At 45.7% G+C, this 20007-nt stretch overlaps 1 protein-coding gene across 2 annotated transcripts; it reads left to right on the top strand.

The window, feature by feature from the left end:
* The first annotated feature begins 10172 nt into the window (after window positions 1–10172).
* On the top strand, window positions 10173–18613 carry th (tyrosine hydroxylase). Of its 2 annotated transcripts, none has more exons than XM_061677112.1 (13): window positions 10173–10661; window positions 10955–11158; window positions 11244–11418; window positions 13403–13491; window positions 13594–13661; window positions 13760–13810; window positions 14391–14536; window positions 14615–14750; window positions 16063–16132; window positions 16778–16834; window positions 16920–17015; window positions 17112–17245; window positions 17822–18613. In XM_061677112.1, the coding sequence occupies exons 1-13, from the start codon at window positions 10218–10220 to the stop codon at window positions 17979–17981; spliced, it is 1830 nt and encodes a 609-aa protein (XP_061533096.1). In that variant the 5' UTR covers window positions 10173–10217; the 3' UTR covers window positions 17982–18613. The 2 variants fall into 2 exon arrangements, with proteins under 2 accessions (XP_061533096.1, XP_061533095.1); XM_061677111.1 differs by having other exon boundaries at window positions 10175–10589.
* Window positions 18614–20007: the final 1394 nt, after the last annotated feature.

Below are 20007 nucleotides of genomic sequence, written 5' to 3'. Positions count from 1 at the left end.
TTGCTAATTTTGGAAAACTGCAGATCATAGTGGTGCGTTTATATATGGAATTGGTCTAAATGTTCACACATGGACACATGTTGGTACACTTTGGTTCAAGAAAGAAAAAGTCACATTAGCCCTTTATTTACAGACGTAAAAGTGAAAGATTCAAAGAAAAGAACATCGTAGCTTTTGTGAAATGTGGAGGAAGCTTGGCTATGATTTGGAGCTGCTTGCTGCATCCGACACTCGGGGTCTTGAATGCAGGGTACATCGAAATATCAAGTCGATTTAGGCATTCTGGAGCAAAATGTACCCCCTAGTGTCAGAAAGCTCAATCTCAGCTGCAGGCCATGTCTCCAAAAACATCTAGAAAAAAAACCACCCAAAAAAACCCAAGGAACAAAATGTTGGCCTGTTCCGAAGAACCCTTTGAACATCTGCAATCGGCGCAGGAACATAGTTTGGACACGGCACCTTCCAAACCGGAGACAAGTCCAGTAGTTTGCACACAAATATTTGCAATGCACATTGATATATATATAGAGAGATATATAAATATATATATTTTGTCCAGGCCAGTTTTTATAATAATAATAATAATAATAATAATAGTATGAGACCACACAAAAGGACTGCCCTATTTTCATAAAATCTTTGTCATTACCTGCTGTATGTCAGTGTCAATTCCATTGTGAATGTTTCCTTTCTTTAATGGTAGAACGGAGTACAGCATGCGGACATGCTCGTAACGTATTGCGGTGTGGATGGATGACTTTATAGACGTACAGTAAAAGACTTCTTAAGAGTATCTCGTGAAACTCTTTTGAGGCTAAGCCATGGCGGAATGTCTCGATCTGCGTTTTTGTTGACTTTGTTTCGATTTGTTTTCGTTTAGCTTCATGTTATGTCATGTTTTTTTGCGTGTCCCTTGTTCACGTCTACTCGTCAGGTTTTCGTCTTCGCCTGTTCTCGTCAGCCCTCTCTACCAATCAGCTCCCTCCAGCTACTCGTTTCTTGTCCATGTGTGCCTCGTTGTCTCGTCAATTATGATTATTTTTTTTAACTTAGTTCCCTGTTTTCTTTCAGTGTGTGTCAGTGCATTGCCGTCACACATCACGTTTCCTTCCCCCCATCATGTTATGTTTTCTGACATGCTGAGTCTATTCCTGGTGTGTGATTTTCTTTTTCTTTTTACTTTGAATCTTGCTTTTCTGGACTTTGTTATACTTAGATTTTTCCACATGCCTTGTTTGCCTTTTTGTTTTTGAAAGCAAATGCTTTTTGCGAGAAAACGCCTGCTCCGCTGACTTGCGTCTCCTGCTTATGAGTCCACCTTTTACCATACCAACGCAACTAAAACCTTCTAACCTGACATTGAAGGCACCATGTTATTCACTAAAACAATAGTAACACCTGCAGCTCTTGCACAAAGCCATACTTTATTGCCGGTGGGTCTTTCATTTCCACGCCCAGATAACAACCCTCTTGTTATTTTGCACCATGCCCCCTCCCTGAATGGGCCCAGGCTGTTGAGGTGCAAAATATGATGGTGCATTTCCATTTGCGGGGGTTACGTGAATGCACTCACTTTAGCTGTGTAAACATTTGCTGTCCAAGACAAGATCTGGTCACAGGTCCATACATTCAGTCAGACGGGTTGACGGCAGAGACACTTGACCACTTGACCGATGAGGCTTCCATTGAGCCGTCATCCATTGATCCATTTTCTGCACTTGCTTATTCTGTGCAGGGCTGGAGAAAGGTAAAATTACGTTGTGTACCGTATCCGTAGCGTGACCAATGTAGCATTTATATGCAAACAATGTTTGTTATTTTCCATTTCAAGACTGCAATTTCCATTGCTTTTGGGATGTTGTCTTGTTGATCTCTCATCTGCTAGACACGTATTGTTATTCATCGTTAGCTCTCCCACTTCATTTGTGGCCATTTTATTGAACGCCCATCCGTGCGTAATATGAAAGCTTTGGTCGATGTAATCAATCTGTCGACATCAATCTGCTTTCCCCCCCCCCCCCGATTTTTGACAGGTGTCTCGCTCATCTTTTTAAGACACAATAAATATTGTAATGCATGATCCTTTCCCCTTTGTATTGTAATGATTTGAACACTTGCTTTTTTTTACCACTTTTGTGACCTGATGTCAGTCACGGTCTGGGATAAAATTGTCTGCGCCCAGAGTTCAAGTACAAGTTGTTGTGACGAAGCTTGTTGCGCAAGCATCGTCAGAAGAGAAAAGGGAAAAAAAGACGGGCTGATAGCCCTTGTCTGTTTCTGGTGATTCGACACGTAGCATGAGCACGCAACGTGGCCCACCTTATTCCACCGCGGTATTGGTTTTTGTGAATGAAGTGGCCAATCTTCCAGATGGCACGGACGGTGTTATTGATAAGACCGGAGGACAGGGCGCTGTTTACGAGGCGCCCTGCCCCTGCATTCTCTGTTGTCCATTAAGCCCCTCTCTCCCTAACGCATGGGTAATGGCCTATTTGTACGCCATAATCAGAGACACACGTTTCCACTGACTGTAGAAAGCCATCCAAATAAGACACACAGCGAAGCAGCCGCATCGACACAGCTGCAGTCATTACTCACGAGAGGAGGTCTTGTGTGGGGGGTCGAATGACGGCAAACGGAAGCGCTACGTCTCATCTGATGTGGCTGCGTCACAAAGCTCTACGTGCATGATACATTCGGCAGAATCATCGATCCAGGTTATGGCAGACTGAAATCTCTGCTTTTTGCAATTTGAATGCAATTTACTTTTACCCGCACCAATAAGCGATTTTAATCATGACATCTTTATTTTGTATTCCTTTCCCTCTGCAGCATCTGTCATTCAGATTTGATGACTAAACCTTTTAGCCGCCGATGATAATCACCTAAAACCCCTTTGCGCACACGCAACAATACACAAGGAGTGACAGAGAGTTGACAAAATGTAAAAGACCAAGATTAGTGATTCCCTGCAATTTGAGGAGAACACTTTCGACAATAAAACAGAGCGTATCCATATTTTGACAGTTAAGGATTTTCTCTCAAGGGCAAACTAACTTTCAACCACCGTAACTGTTAATGGTCTAAAAAAAAAAAAAAAAAAAAAAAACAAGGACAGTATAAAGTAGGCCTATGTTAGAAAAGGAAATACTGTATTAGTATTAGGGATGCGCTAGTTAATCAGGGGTTGGGTTAGGCAATATTTCCCGGGTCTGAAGGCCCCTTTGTGATAACAACAACAAAACTGTACCTGACTAACAGGCAGCTTTGCACATCCATTGACATAACGCGAAGGCAATGTATAATAATGCAGGACACGCACATTATCATGATCCCAAAACAAGCATTTCAGGTTAATGAAAAAAACCTCAAAGTTGTGCGTAGGTGTGAATGGTTGCTTGATTGACCGGTGCCAATCGTAATCTCTCATAATCTGCTACGTCACTCATATTCTTCTAGCATGGTTGGATAGGTTTGGTGGGGAAGAACCCGTACGCCGAAACCCCGTCGATCTGGTTAAAACAAAATGTCTCGAGAGAAGAGTGGAAGCGTGTTCGTGCTTTCCGCTTTGGCCAAGATCAGAGAAGAAGAGTACTGTCAAAGTGCGACGGACCACGGTGTCAATCCCAACAACCGGCGCTCAGTCCATGTTGTAGTCAGTCCACCTCGCTCTAAACCACTGCACCACCCGAAGATGATAAGCCGGACAGAAAAAGGATGGATAGTGTCTGCGTTTGCTGACTGCAAATAATAATAGTAGTGATGGGATAGAAACAATGCTAGGCAAGAAATCAAAAGGTTGCTTATTGTTTCGACAAAGAGATGGCCAGTCAACTGTATGTTTCCATAACGCTTGGGCGTCTTAAAAACAACACATGTGAACTTGAAACGAACACAAGTCAGTCGCCACAGCAGAAGGAAGACACTTCGTTCTCTACCGCTGAATATCAACCAACAAACCAACAATTCTAAAACATGGCAACTTGTTAAAGGTGTAGGTCGATACGTAAGCGCAAGCGGGTGGTGTTCATCCGCGTCCCCGGCTGCTCGATGTTCATCGAGCACTCGCTTGACGCTCGGGGCTGCTGGTTGACAGCGGGCCATTAAGGAAAGGTAAATCTAATTGGCAGTCTCTAAATCCACAGAGCTTGTGTGTCACCGCTGGAGGGGAGGTGGCCAGTATTCCCACATCATATTCTTGTTACCACTGCCATGACCCCACAACTGGGCAAATGGTGGAACAAATTGTGCTTAACCTATTTACTGTTTATAAAAACGAGTAGATATGTTGTGACACCGACAAGGGTTGCAACAATAGCTATAACATTTATTGGTTGTTTGATTTATTTTCTTTCGAATGTTCTCAATTGTGTGGAATTCTGGCAATATGCCATCTGCGTGAATACATCCAGCTTGTACGCTCTGTGAAATCTTGCAGTGGGAGCAAAATAATTGGGTCTCAACTAGTTTAAATCGCATTACAATCAGAGAGCGAGTTATAGCAACCAGGCTGCAAGGGCACTTTTCAAGCGTATTTCTTACTCCGCTCAACAGAACTATGGTATTAAAGCAACAATTCGGAACATTCTCTTCTTTCGATGGCCAATCTACCGTCAAGTGACTACACGGAGGTTTGCAAGCAAAGTTGGCCTGTCAATCCCCACAATTGTTTTCAGCTGCTTGGTATGTCAACAAGCTGTCGTCACTTGGATCTTGGGCTTTCTGTTAAATATTAGGAGGTGTCCTTACCAAGCTGCTAGGTTTCGGCAGGACTTTATTTCCCAGTGTTCCGCTCTACCTTTCTGTCATTTCGATTCCGTCGAAACAAATCCTTTCACACTTAATCACGAGGACAATCGCATGATGTATTCATTCATTTTCCGTGTCACTTATCCTGACGAGGGGCGCGGGCGTACAGGCGCCTATCCCAGCTATCTTTGCTGGAACCAAGAACATTTCTTTGTTTCTGTCTCGTTTATACCGAGATTGATGGAGCTCTTTTTCATGGATGAGTTCCTGTAACTCCTCCCCTCGAGTCTTTTTTCTTCCCTTATGGAACATGGCACTTTTGGTAGACATATGGCCGCATCAGGACCGCAGTCAGGCTTATCAAATGTGACATTTTCCACCCCTGTGAAACAAAGCTCGAGAGAGAGGCACAGCTAATGTTGCCGAAGGCACCGATAATGTGCAGAGTGGATGCGTCACATCACTTGTGATGTCATATCATTTTCAATCATCCATAAAAGCACTTCAGTGAAATTCTAAATTATATGCATCTTTATGTTCTGTCAGGGTTGTTTTGGATTGATTTTAATTTATTTTTTCATTATTATTTATTCCCTGCTAACAGCAATCCGGATAATGCGGACCGCTCCCGTCACTTGGAAAATCAACAGCCACGACGCAGCCATGACCCTGAAGTAGGTCTCTACATAGTGTCGCAGAGACTGGAGGAGTATTTTGATGCATCCGAAATCATAGAGCATATGCTCTGAAAGAGGGTTGACGACATTCCCAAAGATGACTAGCAGAGAATATTCACGGCTAAGACAGCTCGGAGATCTTAGCCTGGAACAACAAGCAGCCGAGCAGAATGGTTATCTTCCTGGGGCCTCATGTACAAAAGGTGCGTACGCACAAAAACGTGGCGTGCGTTCTTTTTCACGGCACAGTTCAGATGTATCGAGAGTGAAATGAGCGTGGAAATGTGCGGTGGCTTCACGCCAACTTCATGGCTGTCGTACGCACGTTTCTGCAGCTGTTGGTGCTTTGACGACACTTAGCGGTGATGCTGGGAAACGGTTATAGTAAACGTGCACATCAGAGCTACGAGAACAATTAGCACCGATGACCAATTCATGCCCGACAACATTTGATTTCAACAATGGAAAAGAAGCAAGGACTCGGAATGCGCTTGTTAACCAGTTCATTAAATGAATCACCGATATTTGATTCATTTAATAAATGGATCAAGGCGATCATTTATGCTGCCTATTGCCCGCACAATCTCTTGTGACTCCACACCAGCACGGGTGAGGACACGGCCAGTCGGCGGCCGGTTGTTGGAGTGTAATTGCGTGGGAGACGCTGGGGATGCCGGAGGAGATACCAGGAACGGTGTGTGTGTGTGTGGGGGGGGGGGGGGGGGGGGGGGGGGGGTTTGCGAATCCTCTGCGTCTGTGACACTAGAGCGGTGATTTCCAACCTGTCTCGAGCCAAGGCGCATATTTTACTATTGAAAACTCTCACGGCACACCAACAAACAAAAATCATTACTGTATGTACTTCCTGCCATCTAATAGAAGAGCGTTTCCTTTGTTCTGTCTGTCACTATGCCTCACGGGCAATTATTCTGCAGGAAAATGTATCCGACAAAGAAAGTTCAATCTGTGAGACCGTCAAGATATGTCGGTTGCAGTTGCTTCAAAATTTACAAATAGCAATTAACTTCCATTGAACCTTTTTTTGTCGGAAGCCAGGATTTGCAGTTACCTTAGCAATGACAGGGAGGAAATCCCAGCCACTGTTGATCTATCTACACTTTTCCCATATTAAATCATCAGTAGCAGGCAAGATCCCAGCAATTGATCCACATGCAAAGATTCTCATTCTCCTTGGCAGAGTCTTTTTGTTTGTGTGTGATCAAGGACCGAGAACAGCATAATGAACTTCACAAGGAACCTTCATATATATATATATATATATATATCAGGGCAGGATCATTGACTGAGTGATACGTCATTCATTTGCAGAGAACAAATGACTCAGACACACAGAACCGGTGGGCGTGACACATGTCCTTCATTGGAAAAAAATCAAACAAAATCAGCCAGAACCAGTGGGAGTGATACATGTTGTTCATTTGCAGAAAATGTATCGCTCAGAGGTGTGGTACTTCCCCCGTACATTACATTTATTTGCAGCGAACAAATCAGGCTGGCCAAATCACGCCGGCCGCGTCATCGGTCAGCGTGGAGCGAGTGACACAACCCGGAAATTACACAGCCGGCAGGCGAGTTCGCAACCGAGCTGAGAAAGTAACAAATCAGTTCATGATCCCTCGGCTCAAGTTAGGCCAGATTATTGGTATCGGCGTGGACCACACTTTTGGACACATCATAGACACAAAATTGTCGAATGCACCACAAGCTCCAACTGTTTGCACAACATAAAAGCAATTCATTGGAAAGTATTCTGCGTAGCTCTTTTTCATCATGAACACGTGTTGCGACGCTCAACTCAAAGGTGACCGACGTTGTTCGGAAGCCCTGCGCAGACACAAATGTGGAGGATGATGGATAATAGCCCAGCTGGTCTCGTTAGGTACAATTAAGCCGCCTGAGGTCCCGCAATTATGCAGGCAAAAGCTGACACTTACAATGCCACAATGCCACCAAAGGATCAATGCATAATTGTAATAATTAGCATTCCAGTGTCGAATGCTTATACCTGCAAAACTTTGAAAAAAGAAGATAGAATTCCATAAGCACACCGATTCGATGAATGGCGGAGAGACGTCACCTCTTCACAATTCTGACAAACGTTAGCCTCGTAAGCGCACGAGCAATGGCCGGGGTTGCCGCAAACGACACATCTGAGGCCTTGATTTCAGTATCCAGCCATCCGCCCATCCGTCTCCGTGTCACGGGCAAGCGGAAGCCCAGACGTCCCTGTCCCCAGCCACTCCCTCGAGCTCTTCCGGCGAGATCCCGAGACCGGCCGAGAGGCACGGTCTCTCCGGCGTGTCCCGGGTCATCCCCGGAGCCTCATCCCAGAACACCTCGACGGGGAGGCGTCCAGGAGGTATCCTAACCAAGCGCCCGAGCCACCTCCTCTGGCTCTTCGATGCGGAGGAGCGGCGGCTGAATCCGAGTCCCTCCTGGCTGACCGAGCTTCTCGCCCCGTCTGTAAGGGGGAGCCCGGACACGCTGCGGAGGAAACTCATTTCCGTCGCTCGCTTGTATCCGCGCAGCTCACGGCCATAAATGAGGGTAGGGACATAGATCGACGGGTAAATTGAGAGCTTCGCCGTGACAGATCGATGCGGGAGCCGCATCGCCGCAGACGCTGCGCCGGCCCTCCTTTCCATCTCCCGCTCCATTCTTCCCTCACTCGTGTACAAGATAGTCAAACCCAGACGCTTTGTGAAAATTGTACACCTCCAGGGCCATTCTACTTGAAAGGATCCACCGCATGGCACACGATATTGTTTCTGACTTTGGTTTCCCAGTTCAGCTTTGGCGGAGCTTCACTCAACTGAATGCTTCTCGAGTTTGGGTTGGCATTCAGGGTCACGCAAACGGAAAATCGAGACCATTTGAAAGGTTTTCTTTGTGTTTCGAGCCGCCGTAATACTTCAGTCTGCAGTCTCAATAAACAGGGCAAAGAGGAGATCATCTGAAAGGTCCCTCTCCATCAGAATAGTTTCTAGTGGTCAATGTAATGAGTCTGTGCCATGGTTTACGTTCTGCGTCCATGCGGTTTGTCGACTGAACGCAGAGGCCGATAAACAGCGTAAGGCTTGCAAAAGGTGGATTTGAAATCGCTGACAGCGTGACGTCGTTTTGGCAATTAAGATTCGAGTACCTGCCCGCTTCCCGTTTGGCAGCCGAAAGGCAACGCGGCGTTTCCCGAGTCTCGGCTGCTGTCCGGCCGTAAAACGCCAGTGCGTAAAGTATATGTTAACTGTACGCATAATTTATGACGTAACAGTCTGTATAAACAACCCGATGATCAAACCACCGCGAAGGACGCAAGTCCGGGAAGATGAGCGATCCAATCAGAGCGAACGCTCGTCCGCCGTTCACGTCGCAAAGAGAAGTCCGACCGTGTCGAATGGCAAGCGGAAAAGACCGACTCAAATAGCTCGGCAAAAAAAGGACATTTCAGGCAAATGATTTGGCGCGCAAACGTGACAAAGGGACATCCAAGAGGATCAAAATTGCGGAGAGAAACATTGATGGGGGGGGGGGGGGGCTTTCGTTTTCTTCAAGCCCTTAGCTCCGCCACCTCTCCTCAGACAAGCAAAACCTGCTTGAACTGGGCTGACCATGGACTCTTTGCCCCATCGTTGTTGTGCTTGTGCATTTATTGACCGTTAATTCAATCTACACGTTTGCTCCGGATTTACACAAGCATGCAATACTCACACACACACACACACACTTGAAAGCAGCAGATACGACGGGAATAATTGTGCCTAACTGCAACTAAATGTCAAGCTCCACGTTGCTTCGTCTTTCAAAAAAACAAAAATCAAAAGCACTTTCAACAAAAGGTCACGATAATGAAAAAAGAAACGCCGAATATCTCCTCAGTATGTAATTCAATTCAATTGTTCACCCTAAAACTTTACTCGTATAAAAGTTAACTATCTTCTGGAGATTTAAAGAAGCATTGAAATGTTCATATTCTGACGACACTCATTTGTTCTGTTACTATTTCAACAATGGCCTTCAAGGGCTTTTTTTGTTGTTTGTTTTTTAAATATATATATATATATATATATAGGTTTTCCGTAAATAACACAACAAAATTTGTCAGAGTCTTTGGTATGTTGATCAGATAGAAAGAAGTATTGAAATACTGCAAATGTACAATTGTTGTGAAATCAGCTGAGTTCAGGAGCTTTATATTCATCTCTCACAATATGACACAATGAACAAGGGGGCAGAGTTGTCGTACGCCCGAGGGAACGGCAGCGCTCTCGTGCATTTGGAGCCGCTCGGCTCAGGTCGGACAAAAAAAAACCCCCCCCCCCCCCCCCCCCCCCCCCAAAAAAAAAGCACCTGAGGCTGAGTCACACTTGCCTCCCCTGCGCCCTCGCGAGGTCGCAGATCCTCTTTTTACCTCTGCTCGCCTATGGGCAAGGTACATCACTTCCCAGTCACGTTAAGCGGCCAAAAGCGATAGGCTGCAAATCCACGCGACGCGCTGGTTACCGAGCTAAGGCAGAGGCAGACCTCGACAGGGGGGCTATGAGTGTGTTTTATCCGCCCTCCACAATGAAATCTAATTTTCAGGAGCTGCTCGGATTGAATTGACCTGATAAAGTCACTCCATTTTGCACGGTTCACTTCCCCCTTACCCCGATCTGACATTTAGGCCCGAAGTAAAGACTATACAGTATTTGTTCGTCATATTTGTGCACGGAATAATCTAAACGATGCCAGTGTCTGCATTGTTACTGAAATCGGTGTCCGTACTGTCCATGTATGTTTCTGTTTCCATTTTGGTTTAATCAACAAACACGTGCAAGATTTAGGAACTGCACAGAGAAAATGTTGATTGATAACAATAGAACTGACCTTAGTTTGACGTCAGAAACTGCCAACAAACGAGCGTATAAAAAGAAGGACGCTTCCGTCTGGGGTGGGAAACAAAACGCGGTGGAAGGCGCACTCGCACGCACATTTACTCGCTTGTACCTGTGGGTGCTGGGGGGGGGGGGGAGAAAGGAAAAAGAGAGAGAGAAAAAAGAAGACAAGAGAAACTCTGACGAGATGCCACATTCCAGCAGCTCCACGTCGTCCTCGAAGAGCATCCGCAGAGCAGCATCCGAGCTCGAGAGGTCGGACTCCATCACGGTAGGGAACGGAAACTCTTGGAACGTTTTGAGATACTGGCGTAAGGACGCCCAAAGTAGGATTATGGTGACCGTTATGCACCAGAAGCGTAAAAAAAAAAAAAAAACACGTAATCATACACGACGAACACATTTTTTGATGCATTATGTTCTACTCTTTTAGTTGTTGTTAGTGTCGTTGTTTTGAGAAAAAAAAAAAAAAAATGCTCCCAATGTTTAAATATGCTGCATGACTGCCATCTATCCTTAAGTTGCAAAAACAAAACCACAATTAAAAAAAAAAAAAAAAAAAAAAAGAAAGAAAGAAACAAAGCAGACTTTTGACCCATTCGGAGATGTTTGCGCGTGCTTTTTGTTCCGGCGCAGTCGCAACGCTTCCCGGGAAGACGGCAGAGCTTGATCGACGACGCGCGCAAGGAACGCGAGGCGGCCGCCGCCGCGGCCGAGGCTGCGGAGGCCGGCGAGCGGATCGTGTTCGAAGAGGACGGCGGCAGAGCCCTCGTCAACCTCTTTTTCACGTTGGCCGCCAACAAGACGCCTGCGCTGTCGAGGACCCTTAAAGTGTTTGAGGTAGTTGCAAAAAACAAACAAAGTGTCTTTCCCCTCCTCGCCCAACGACTTGTGATTGGGAGAGCGTCGCCTGCGTGTGTTTCAGACGTTTGAAGCCAAGATCCATCATCTGGAAACGCGGCCGTGCCGCAAGCCGAAGGACAGCCTGCACAGCCTGGAGTATTTTGTCCGCTGCGAGGTGCACCTGGCGGACGTCGCTACTCTCATCAGCTCCATCCGAAGAAATGCAGAAGACGTCAAGACCACCGAGGAAGTCAAATGTACGTTTCTTTTAAGCGCACGCATACGAAAGCATTTCCGGAATACGCGGCACTGCAAAAATTGTAAAATAATAATAATCCAAAAATTCCACTCGCCAAAAAGTCTCGGATGCGAAGAAAAAGTGCTCATGTCCTTTTTTTTTCTTTTCTGGAAACGCGCTGTTAAAACCAGGTCCATCCTTGATTTGCAAGTCCACTTATTTTCCTTGAAATGGTCGAATGTTGCAGAGCTCTCTATGACAATATATTTCGTCGAAATGCTTTTTTGTTACACTTTTTCCATCTTGTATTCTCAAGGCGTAAGGTTCTTGCATTTCAAATTCAAATCCAGACTCCGAAACGATGTCACTGGCAAAAGCGCAAATGTCACGGTCGCCCGCTGCTTTTAACAGAACTTTATTTCAAGTCATCCAATCGAGTGAACTTGATGTTTTCCAAGAGTCGTCATTTGTCACCGTTCTTCAGCCTTTTCGTTGTCGAACAGACAGTTGACCGTCGGACACTTGCATTGATTCCGTATGTCTTTGGATATTGTACGTATGTCCCTTATCGAACTGTTCAATCAGAAGCATCAGAATCGTCTTTATTTGCCAAGTGTGCCCGAACAACACACAAGGAATTTGTCTCCGGAAGTTGGAGCCGCTCTAGGACGACAACAGACGCTGCGTTGACGGAGAACACGTCGGACGCATGAAGAAACGTTGGAGGTTCTACAGCGGTACAGGATCAAGCGTCACACTGCAGATTAGTAGAATAAAATCCAAATAAACAAAGAAAATAAAGAGATATGTCACGAAAAGTTGTACAGAATGGAAAAGTCCACAAGTGTGCGGTCCCTCCCATAACGAGTATGTGGGCGTGTTCAATAACCGATCGCATTCAAACTCGTATTCACGGGTGTCAGCACAAACATGCCGCCATTTAAAGATGATTTGATTACCACCAAATGCATTCCAGATGTTCTAGGAGGCTGTCCGTGACTTTTTTTCTTCCTTTCTCGGAGAAGCCTAAAGGTTGTTTGCTAACTTACTTCTATTTCAAACTGCTCACAATTCCTTCCACCTTGCTGAAGGCCCCAGTCGCAGTTGTTGTGTTTGTGCCAAGCGTTCCTTTTGGAAAAAGGTCAGGAACGCCATACTGACATTGAAGCGCGGCGGCGGCGGGAACATATTGTTCTGTTGCTGCTTTTCTTCAGATTGATCTGGGGCCCGAGACAGAGTGGCACGAATGATGAACAGTTGGAAATAGCAGTCAGTGTTAGCGCAAAACCTTCAGACGTCTGCTAGGAAGCAAGAAAACAAAAAGCTCTACTATAACATCTGAAATGAATTTGATGTTAATCTGCGCCGACCCCCAGTTAGTTTGAGATTGAATGCGAACACGTCCACGTCCACATTCGAGTTATGAGTAAGGGCGCACTTGTGCAACGCAACCACATTATTTCAGTCATTTAGTCTGACTCCCTCTCTCGAAAAGATGATCAAATCAATTGTGTTGTACAAGTTAGAGGTCACATTAATGGTGATTCATTTTGGTCTCTTTCAACAGGGGCGTGTCGACTTTTTATATATATCGACCGCAGATAAATGGTTCGTGCATAGAGCAATGGTCTTGAGGGAATTTGGTCCCGCCCCTTCAATGCCGCAAATTGAAAATTGGATGAATTTGGGCCCCTGCCACTCACGGGCCCTTACATTTGTCCTCCCTTTTCACCCCCGCGACGGCGCCCTCGCATAAGGCTTACCGGCAATGGTCCCGACAACGCTTCTTCTAGAGTGAATCGCTGACTCGCTTCCCTTTCCGAGAGTCATGCCACATACATTACGCGCTGCCCGCAACAATTATGCCGCCTTCAACCGTCAAGTCCTTTCAAGCCAGAACCACAGCGTTGTCCCTCGTTTGCTCTCCATTCACATTGCTTCGTTGTCCGTGTTCAGATAATATAGCGATATTTAACTTGACTGATTCTGACCTTTTCTTCCAGTTCACTGGTTTCCGAAGAAAATAGCAGACTTGGATAAATGTCACCATCTGGTCACCAAATTTGATCCTGACTTTGATCACGATCATCCTGTAAGTCGAGACCTCGTCTGACAAATACGGGGAAACAACTGTTCTTAATGCCATTGGCCAAGAAAATGAGATCAGCGTTTAGGATGAATTTGATTTCAATAGGGCTTCACAGACCCAGTCTACAGACAGAGGAGGAAAATGATTGGAGACATTGCCTTCGGATACAGACAGTAAGAGATGTCTCCTCTGTATACTGTCCGGACAACCGTAAAATATATTTGTCAAAAAATGTCGCTGCTGATTGAAGTATACGTTTGTCCGTCCACAGCGGAGAGCCGATTCCCACGGTGGAATATACAGACGAGGAGATTGGCACTTGGTGAGGGTTGTTGTAGATCCTTCTTCGAACTCTTAGACACTGTAAAATGCATGAGAGTCACAAGAGGGTCAGCCGTAAATGTTCTTCAGACGTTCCTGTTGTTCTGTTGTTTCCACTCAGAGGGCGTTACTGTGACTGTGGACTGTGTGATGTGTCTTTCGTGGCTATTTTAGATCTATTATTTACAGATGAACGACACTATCCAAGCAGTCCATTAGAGTCGGCAGCCTGTAATTTGAGCAGATCCCTCAGACATGGAGTTCATTATCTGCTCACTTCAAGCCAATTTCGTGCAACGTGTTTCGAGTTGAGAAGTGCTGTATTATGTTTGAACTTGGCATGGGTTCCAAAACGATGATTCCAAAAGAAGTAAAGTGGCAACACGCGACCCAGAGCCACTAAGAAGGGAGGAAAAAACAATTAAGCTACCAGGTACATTAGAAAAAGTCGCACAAGAACTGCAATTACTATTGAAGTAATACAAATCGCACAGAAACTATGGGGTAATATAATCAAAGAATAGAGACCATATTTGGTCATAACAGTATGAAGAAATCACACGACTCTTCATTTCCTGCAGGACGGAAGTCTACACAACACTGAGGGACTTGTACTCCACCCATGCCTGCACTGAGTACCTCGAGTCATTCCGTCTCCTTGAAAGGCATTGCGGGTACGGTCCGAGCAACATTCCTCAGCTGGAAGATGTGTCTCGCTTCCTTCGAGGTGAGCATGATCATTTCAAGACACATTGCAGCGGTGAGACAGTATGCGATGAGCACACCTATCTCCTAAAACACACAGAACGCACTGGCTTCCTGTTGCGTCCAGTGGCAGGTCTCCTCTCAGCTCGAGATTTCCTGGCCAGTTTGGCATTCCGGGTGTTTCAGTGCACCCAGTACATCCGACACGGCTCCGCTCCGATGCATTCCCCAGAGCCGTGAGTGTTTCCGGATTTAAAAACATTCACACTTGGCGGCGACTTCGCTTCTGTTGGCAACTTATTCCATTTGTGAGCAGCGTAGCAGCTCAAAGCTGCTTCACCATGTTTGCTCTGGACTCTGGACATGAGTCTGGAGAGCTCGGAGCCCTTCTGGGTGTGTGTTCCCCTAGTATTTGTTTCATACTGCGTATTCAGTACCTAATCCATTTCATGATTCATAGACCAGTAGCAGAACTTTAAAGTCTATTCTAATGTCGCCAGGGAGCCAGTGTAGAGACTTTGCAATTGGAGTAATATGTTCTGACCTCTTTGTTCCGGTCGGAACCCGAGCTGCACCATTTTGAATGAGTTGCTGCTGCTTAATGCTCGTTTGCGGGAGTCAAGTCAGAAGACCGTTACAATAGTCAAGTCTACTTGAGATAAAAGCATGGCTGAGCTTCTCCTGGTCTGCTTGGGACATGGACGCCTTCACTCTGGATGTGTTCTGCAGATGGTAGAAGGCAGTTTTAGTCATTGATTTGATATGACTACTGAAAGAATCTATCGGCACACCGAGGTTTCCGAACCTGTTCAGCAGCATGTCATGATCTACTGCATCAGAAGCCGCACTGAGATCCAACAAGACAAGAAGTGACATTTTCCCCTAGTCAGTGTTCAACCTTATTGTGTATCATTTAGAACTTTGATAAGAGCCGATTCTTTCCTGGGATAAGTTCCAAAACCTGGGTCAATTTGAGTTTGAGTAATTGCTGAGTTGATTAAAAACTACTTTCTCAACAATCTTGGTGATTTGAGGTGGGTCTATAGTTTGCTAACCCGGAAGCGTCCGGTGTTCTCTTTTTTTTTTTTTTGGAAGTGGCTCTATGGCAGCAACTTTCAGAGGGGTTAGGAAACTCACCTAGCTGAGGTGAACCATTAATTATTTGCTGCAAATCAGCTAGCACAGACTTCACAATAGTTTTGGAAAAAGTCAAATGGTAGTCAGTCAGGACAGCTCGTCGACAGTTTCAGCTGCCGAACCGTTTTGTATCCGATTCTGGCATGGTAATAGAGCGATTCCAGGGAAGTTGGAGGGGGCCCTGTAGGGCTGTGAATTTGCCAGCACGATGTAGGAGAAAAATGCCATTTTGAATATGCTCAAAATATGTGCATGTCTGATTTTATTCTTGAACCAATGTACATCACAGTATCTTAATATATGTCATGCTTTAATGCATGTAAAAAAAAAAAAAAAAAGAAAGAAAGAAAAAGAAAACAAATCCACTCTTCTTGGTCTTAATGATCAAAGCCTGTTCCTCTTTCCGTTCAGGGACTGCGTCCACGAGCTTTTAGGCCATGTCCCGATGCTGGCGGACCGCACGTTTGCACAGTTTTCCCAGGTGAGGCATCGTGATCGACCCTGTTTAAGATCATGACTCAACAAGATGATCCAAATACGATAAGATATGCCTTAAGATAGGCCTCGACCGAGATAATGTCCACTTATGGTAGAATTTTCAGGCAACGTTTTAAAATCCGTTTATTTTTGCAGGGTGCAGTTTGTAATGGCGTTTGAGTGCATTGCATCATAAGGGATTCTGTATTTTGGCTTTTGTGCAGAGAGAGGCCTGAAATCAGGTCGTTGGAATTTCTCGAGCTTATCTACGTCACTCGTGAAGATCTCCGCCTATACCTCTCCACTCCCGAGCCAGTGCTGTAAACATCACAAACGAGTGTGCTCGCACGAGTGGCTCTTTTACACGGAGACGACGGTCAGAGGAAAAGGGGGCGGTCTTAAGCACACAAAGCCGATACGAAACTGGGTCGAACAGAAACGGTTGTCAAAGGGGCCTTTTCTGGACACTCGTATGACAACACCACTTTCATACTAAGAACCATGTTAAGAGAGTCAGTCTATGGCCAAAATATGGGAGCTTTAAAAAGGCAAAATGTTTCATGTGCTCGTTTTCAATCTCATCAGAGCGCCAATAAACACGCGCGAATGAAATCTCTGCATCGACACATCGTTTCATTATTTTCTGCAGAATCTTGGCCTGGCATCACTGGGTGCTTCAGATGAAGATATTGAGAAACTATCCACAGTAAGAGCGACAGCGCATGCGTAAAACCGGATGTAGTAGTTAAACAAGCGTGACTCCGATCTGTTGCACCGTTTGTGTCTGACAGCTCTACTGGTTCACTGTGGAGTATGGCTTGTGCAAACAAAACGGTGAGGTGAGGGCCTACGGTGCAGGGCTACTTTCTTCTTATGGAGAACTTGTGGTAGGTTGCACCCTCCTCTGTGTTTTTATCTTGACTTGATTAAAGATGACGCAGCAATCGAAAATACGCAGCCGTATTCATTTCCTCGCCGTGCAGCATTCTCTGTCCGATGAACCGGAGATAAGGGAGTTTGATCCGGAAGCTGCGGCGGCGCAGCCCTACCAAGACCAGACGTACCAGCCCGTCTACTTCATTTCGGAGAGTTTTTCAGATGCAAAGGAGAAATTCAGGTACTGCAGTCTTACCGTTTGCAAATACACCTTCGAAGAAAGGAAGAAGAGACAGGCAGAGAGGAGTTAGAAAGGTTACGTAAGGACAAGGTCAGAAAAAAGCCAGCCAACCCCGGAGGCCACAAGGCTTTACAGGTCAGCCAGAAGACAGCTGTTACTAATGGAGAGCCTCTTACCATAGCAAAATACCGCCGTTTTATTTGGCAAACACATCAAATGCCGCGCTGCAAAACAAGTAGCTTTGGTGAGTGTTTTGACAGTATTTAGTCACACGCCACGTGAAAAGAGCAGCAAGGGGAATGTTTATCAGCAACAAAAGTGCGACGACTATCATTACCTAGGAGAATATTTGCGCACGTTTCATTTTCTGTACACCTGCGTACTGTGCTCTAAGGCCATTGGCAACATTGGTCCTCCACCGATCCGTTTCCCAGCACGTGTCTTGTTCGGGGTCAAGGGCGAACTGGCGCTTAGACCAGCTGACTTGAGGCAGGCCTTCGATGGCCAATTGAGAGTCTTCAATGAACCGAACGTTCAGAGTGTTTTCATGCTCGCTTGGTCTTGAACTTTGACCAGGGCATACGTCGCTGGCATCCGCCGCCCCTTCTCCGTGATGTTTGATCCATACACCAGTAGCGTCGAGGTCCTGGACAACCCCTTGAAGATCCGAGGAGGCCTGGAAGGAGTGAAGGATGAACTGAAGATGCTGACAGATGCTCTCAGTGTTTTGTCTTGAACATTGCCTATTTAACTGGTTGTCCTCGCACGCCACCTCGCCGTTGTTCGCTTCCTCTCTCGTCTCTGCCGTGCTCTGCAACACTTGAAGTGCGCCGGGGCATCTCGTGTTGTGCCTCGGCTTTGAGGCAGTTTCGAATGAATTGTCATCTCCTTGTCGCTGGCTAAAAAGACTGCAACCATTGAAACCTCAATGTCGATATTTAAGATGATGTTTCCAAAGATGTGCATTGCCGTTCTGGGTGGAGAGGCGGGTGTGGCCATACATACATACATACATACAGGCTGTTTAAAAGAAGAAGAAGAAGAAGAAGAAAAAGCCTGTCTGATTAAAAATAAAAGGAAATGCAAACCAAAATCAAATCTATGTACGTAAGAGAAGAGAATGGTTTGATTATTTTAAAATCAACAGCATAAACATACATATCTAATCGGGTACGTTGAGACTGTACATATTAAAACCGTACCAAATTGTATCATCTGTCTGCTGTGTGACAAATGTTGTTTGTGAATTAAGTATTTTGTCTGTTATTGCGTAAAGCTCACCGTGTATTTTCTTTCTATGTATGTGTCGCAGTGTCAATGCATGATCAAGAAAATGAATCCACCTGTCAGATGATGTGTTCTTGATTAAAAATGGAAAATATTAAGATGCCATCAATGATATGAAAAAATCAATTCCTATTTTTGGGCCTAATTCCATTCGCATCCGTCCATTTTCCACATCGGGGTAAGCTGGACCTTCTGACTGCGGGCGAGAAGCGCGGTCAACCATTCGCATACGAGCGCAAGCAAATAATTCAATTCTTGCTTTCTGGAATGTGGGAGGGAGGCGGAGCGGCGGACGACGACCCACGGCAGCGCAGGGGCCGACGGGCAAACTCCGCACAGGAGGGCCTCGGCGCAGGTTTGAACCTGCGACCTCTTGACCGTGAGGCGACACCTGCTCGTCAACGGTCAACCTTCTGCCTCATCGTTCCGTCTTTTTCCCCACATGACCTTATTTTACCCTCCCGTGTGATGGCTTATGCATGCCACTGTACGAACGAAACACATGACTTGGGTTATACTTTGCAGCGGTGTCAAGCGCGACCTATCGTTCTGATGTGTTGTTATTGTCGCTGTTGTTTAAATGTCTTTGGATTACTTCATTCAGTTACATGACAGGGGCACAATAGAAAGAGCTCTCAATAAAATGTAGAAACCAGAAATCACGACCGAGGTACCGTATTAAACCTATTTTTCTACGAGTATCACTGTCAGAATCTAAACAAGCCTTGAATCAAAATACAGAATTTGCTTGCAAACCACCGGGCGCATATTCAAGAACAGCAAAGACAGAGTATACTTTGCCAGAATTTCCAAAACAAGAGAAAAAACGACGTCCCATATTCTGGTGTCCGGTTATTGGGACAGATGAAACCAACGTGTTTGTTTGTGTTGTTTCCGAAAGATGGGATGAGAAAATCAAGGATCTCTTTTTGCCACAAGCAAACCGGTTCGTTGGTGCTTATTGACGATGTGACTGAATGAACAAGAGCAATTGGGAGGGGGAAGGAAAGCGCGACCCTTTCTGCTGACGTTCAACCAAAACATAGAAGACAGTGCAGTTGCAAAAGCAACTCGAAATGTCAGTCCATGCGTTTTCTATACCGCTCATCCTGTTCCTGCCACAAAGACACAATGTCGCTCCTTCTGACCTTCTGTGCACTTCCTCAAGGCAGTCGACCCGGGCCGCGGAATCCTTCGGATGAACGCTCGTATTTGTTCGGCAAAGTCGGAAGCCGGATGCCCTTCCTGACGCAAACCCTCCGCATTTCGCCGGGCTTGGGACCGGCCTGCAGTTTGCACCGGCATGGCGGTTGCATTCAGGACAATGCAACGCTTTCCCTAACTAGCAGAAGGTACAATAAAATCTCTGTATCCAGACAAGCTAAGCAGTATTCCCAGTCGTAAACCCTTAAAGGTTGTTGTTCTTTTGTTTCTTTTCAAATCAATTGTAATGGTGTGCTGCATTAAGTCCTATC

This window comes from Phycodurus eques, chromosome 5 (genome assembly GCF_024500275.1).
Source record: "Phycodurus eques isolate BA_2022a chromosome 5, UOR_Pequ_1.1, whole genome shotgun sequence".
Taxonomy (NCBI): domain Eukaryota; kingdom Metazoa; phylum Chordata; class Actinopteri; order Syngnathiformes; family Syngnathidae; genus Phycodurus; species Phycodurus eques.
The sequence above is the reverse complement of the archived record's forward strand: the minus strand, read 5'-3'. Positions and strand labels throughout refer to the sequence as shown.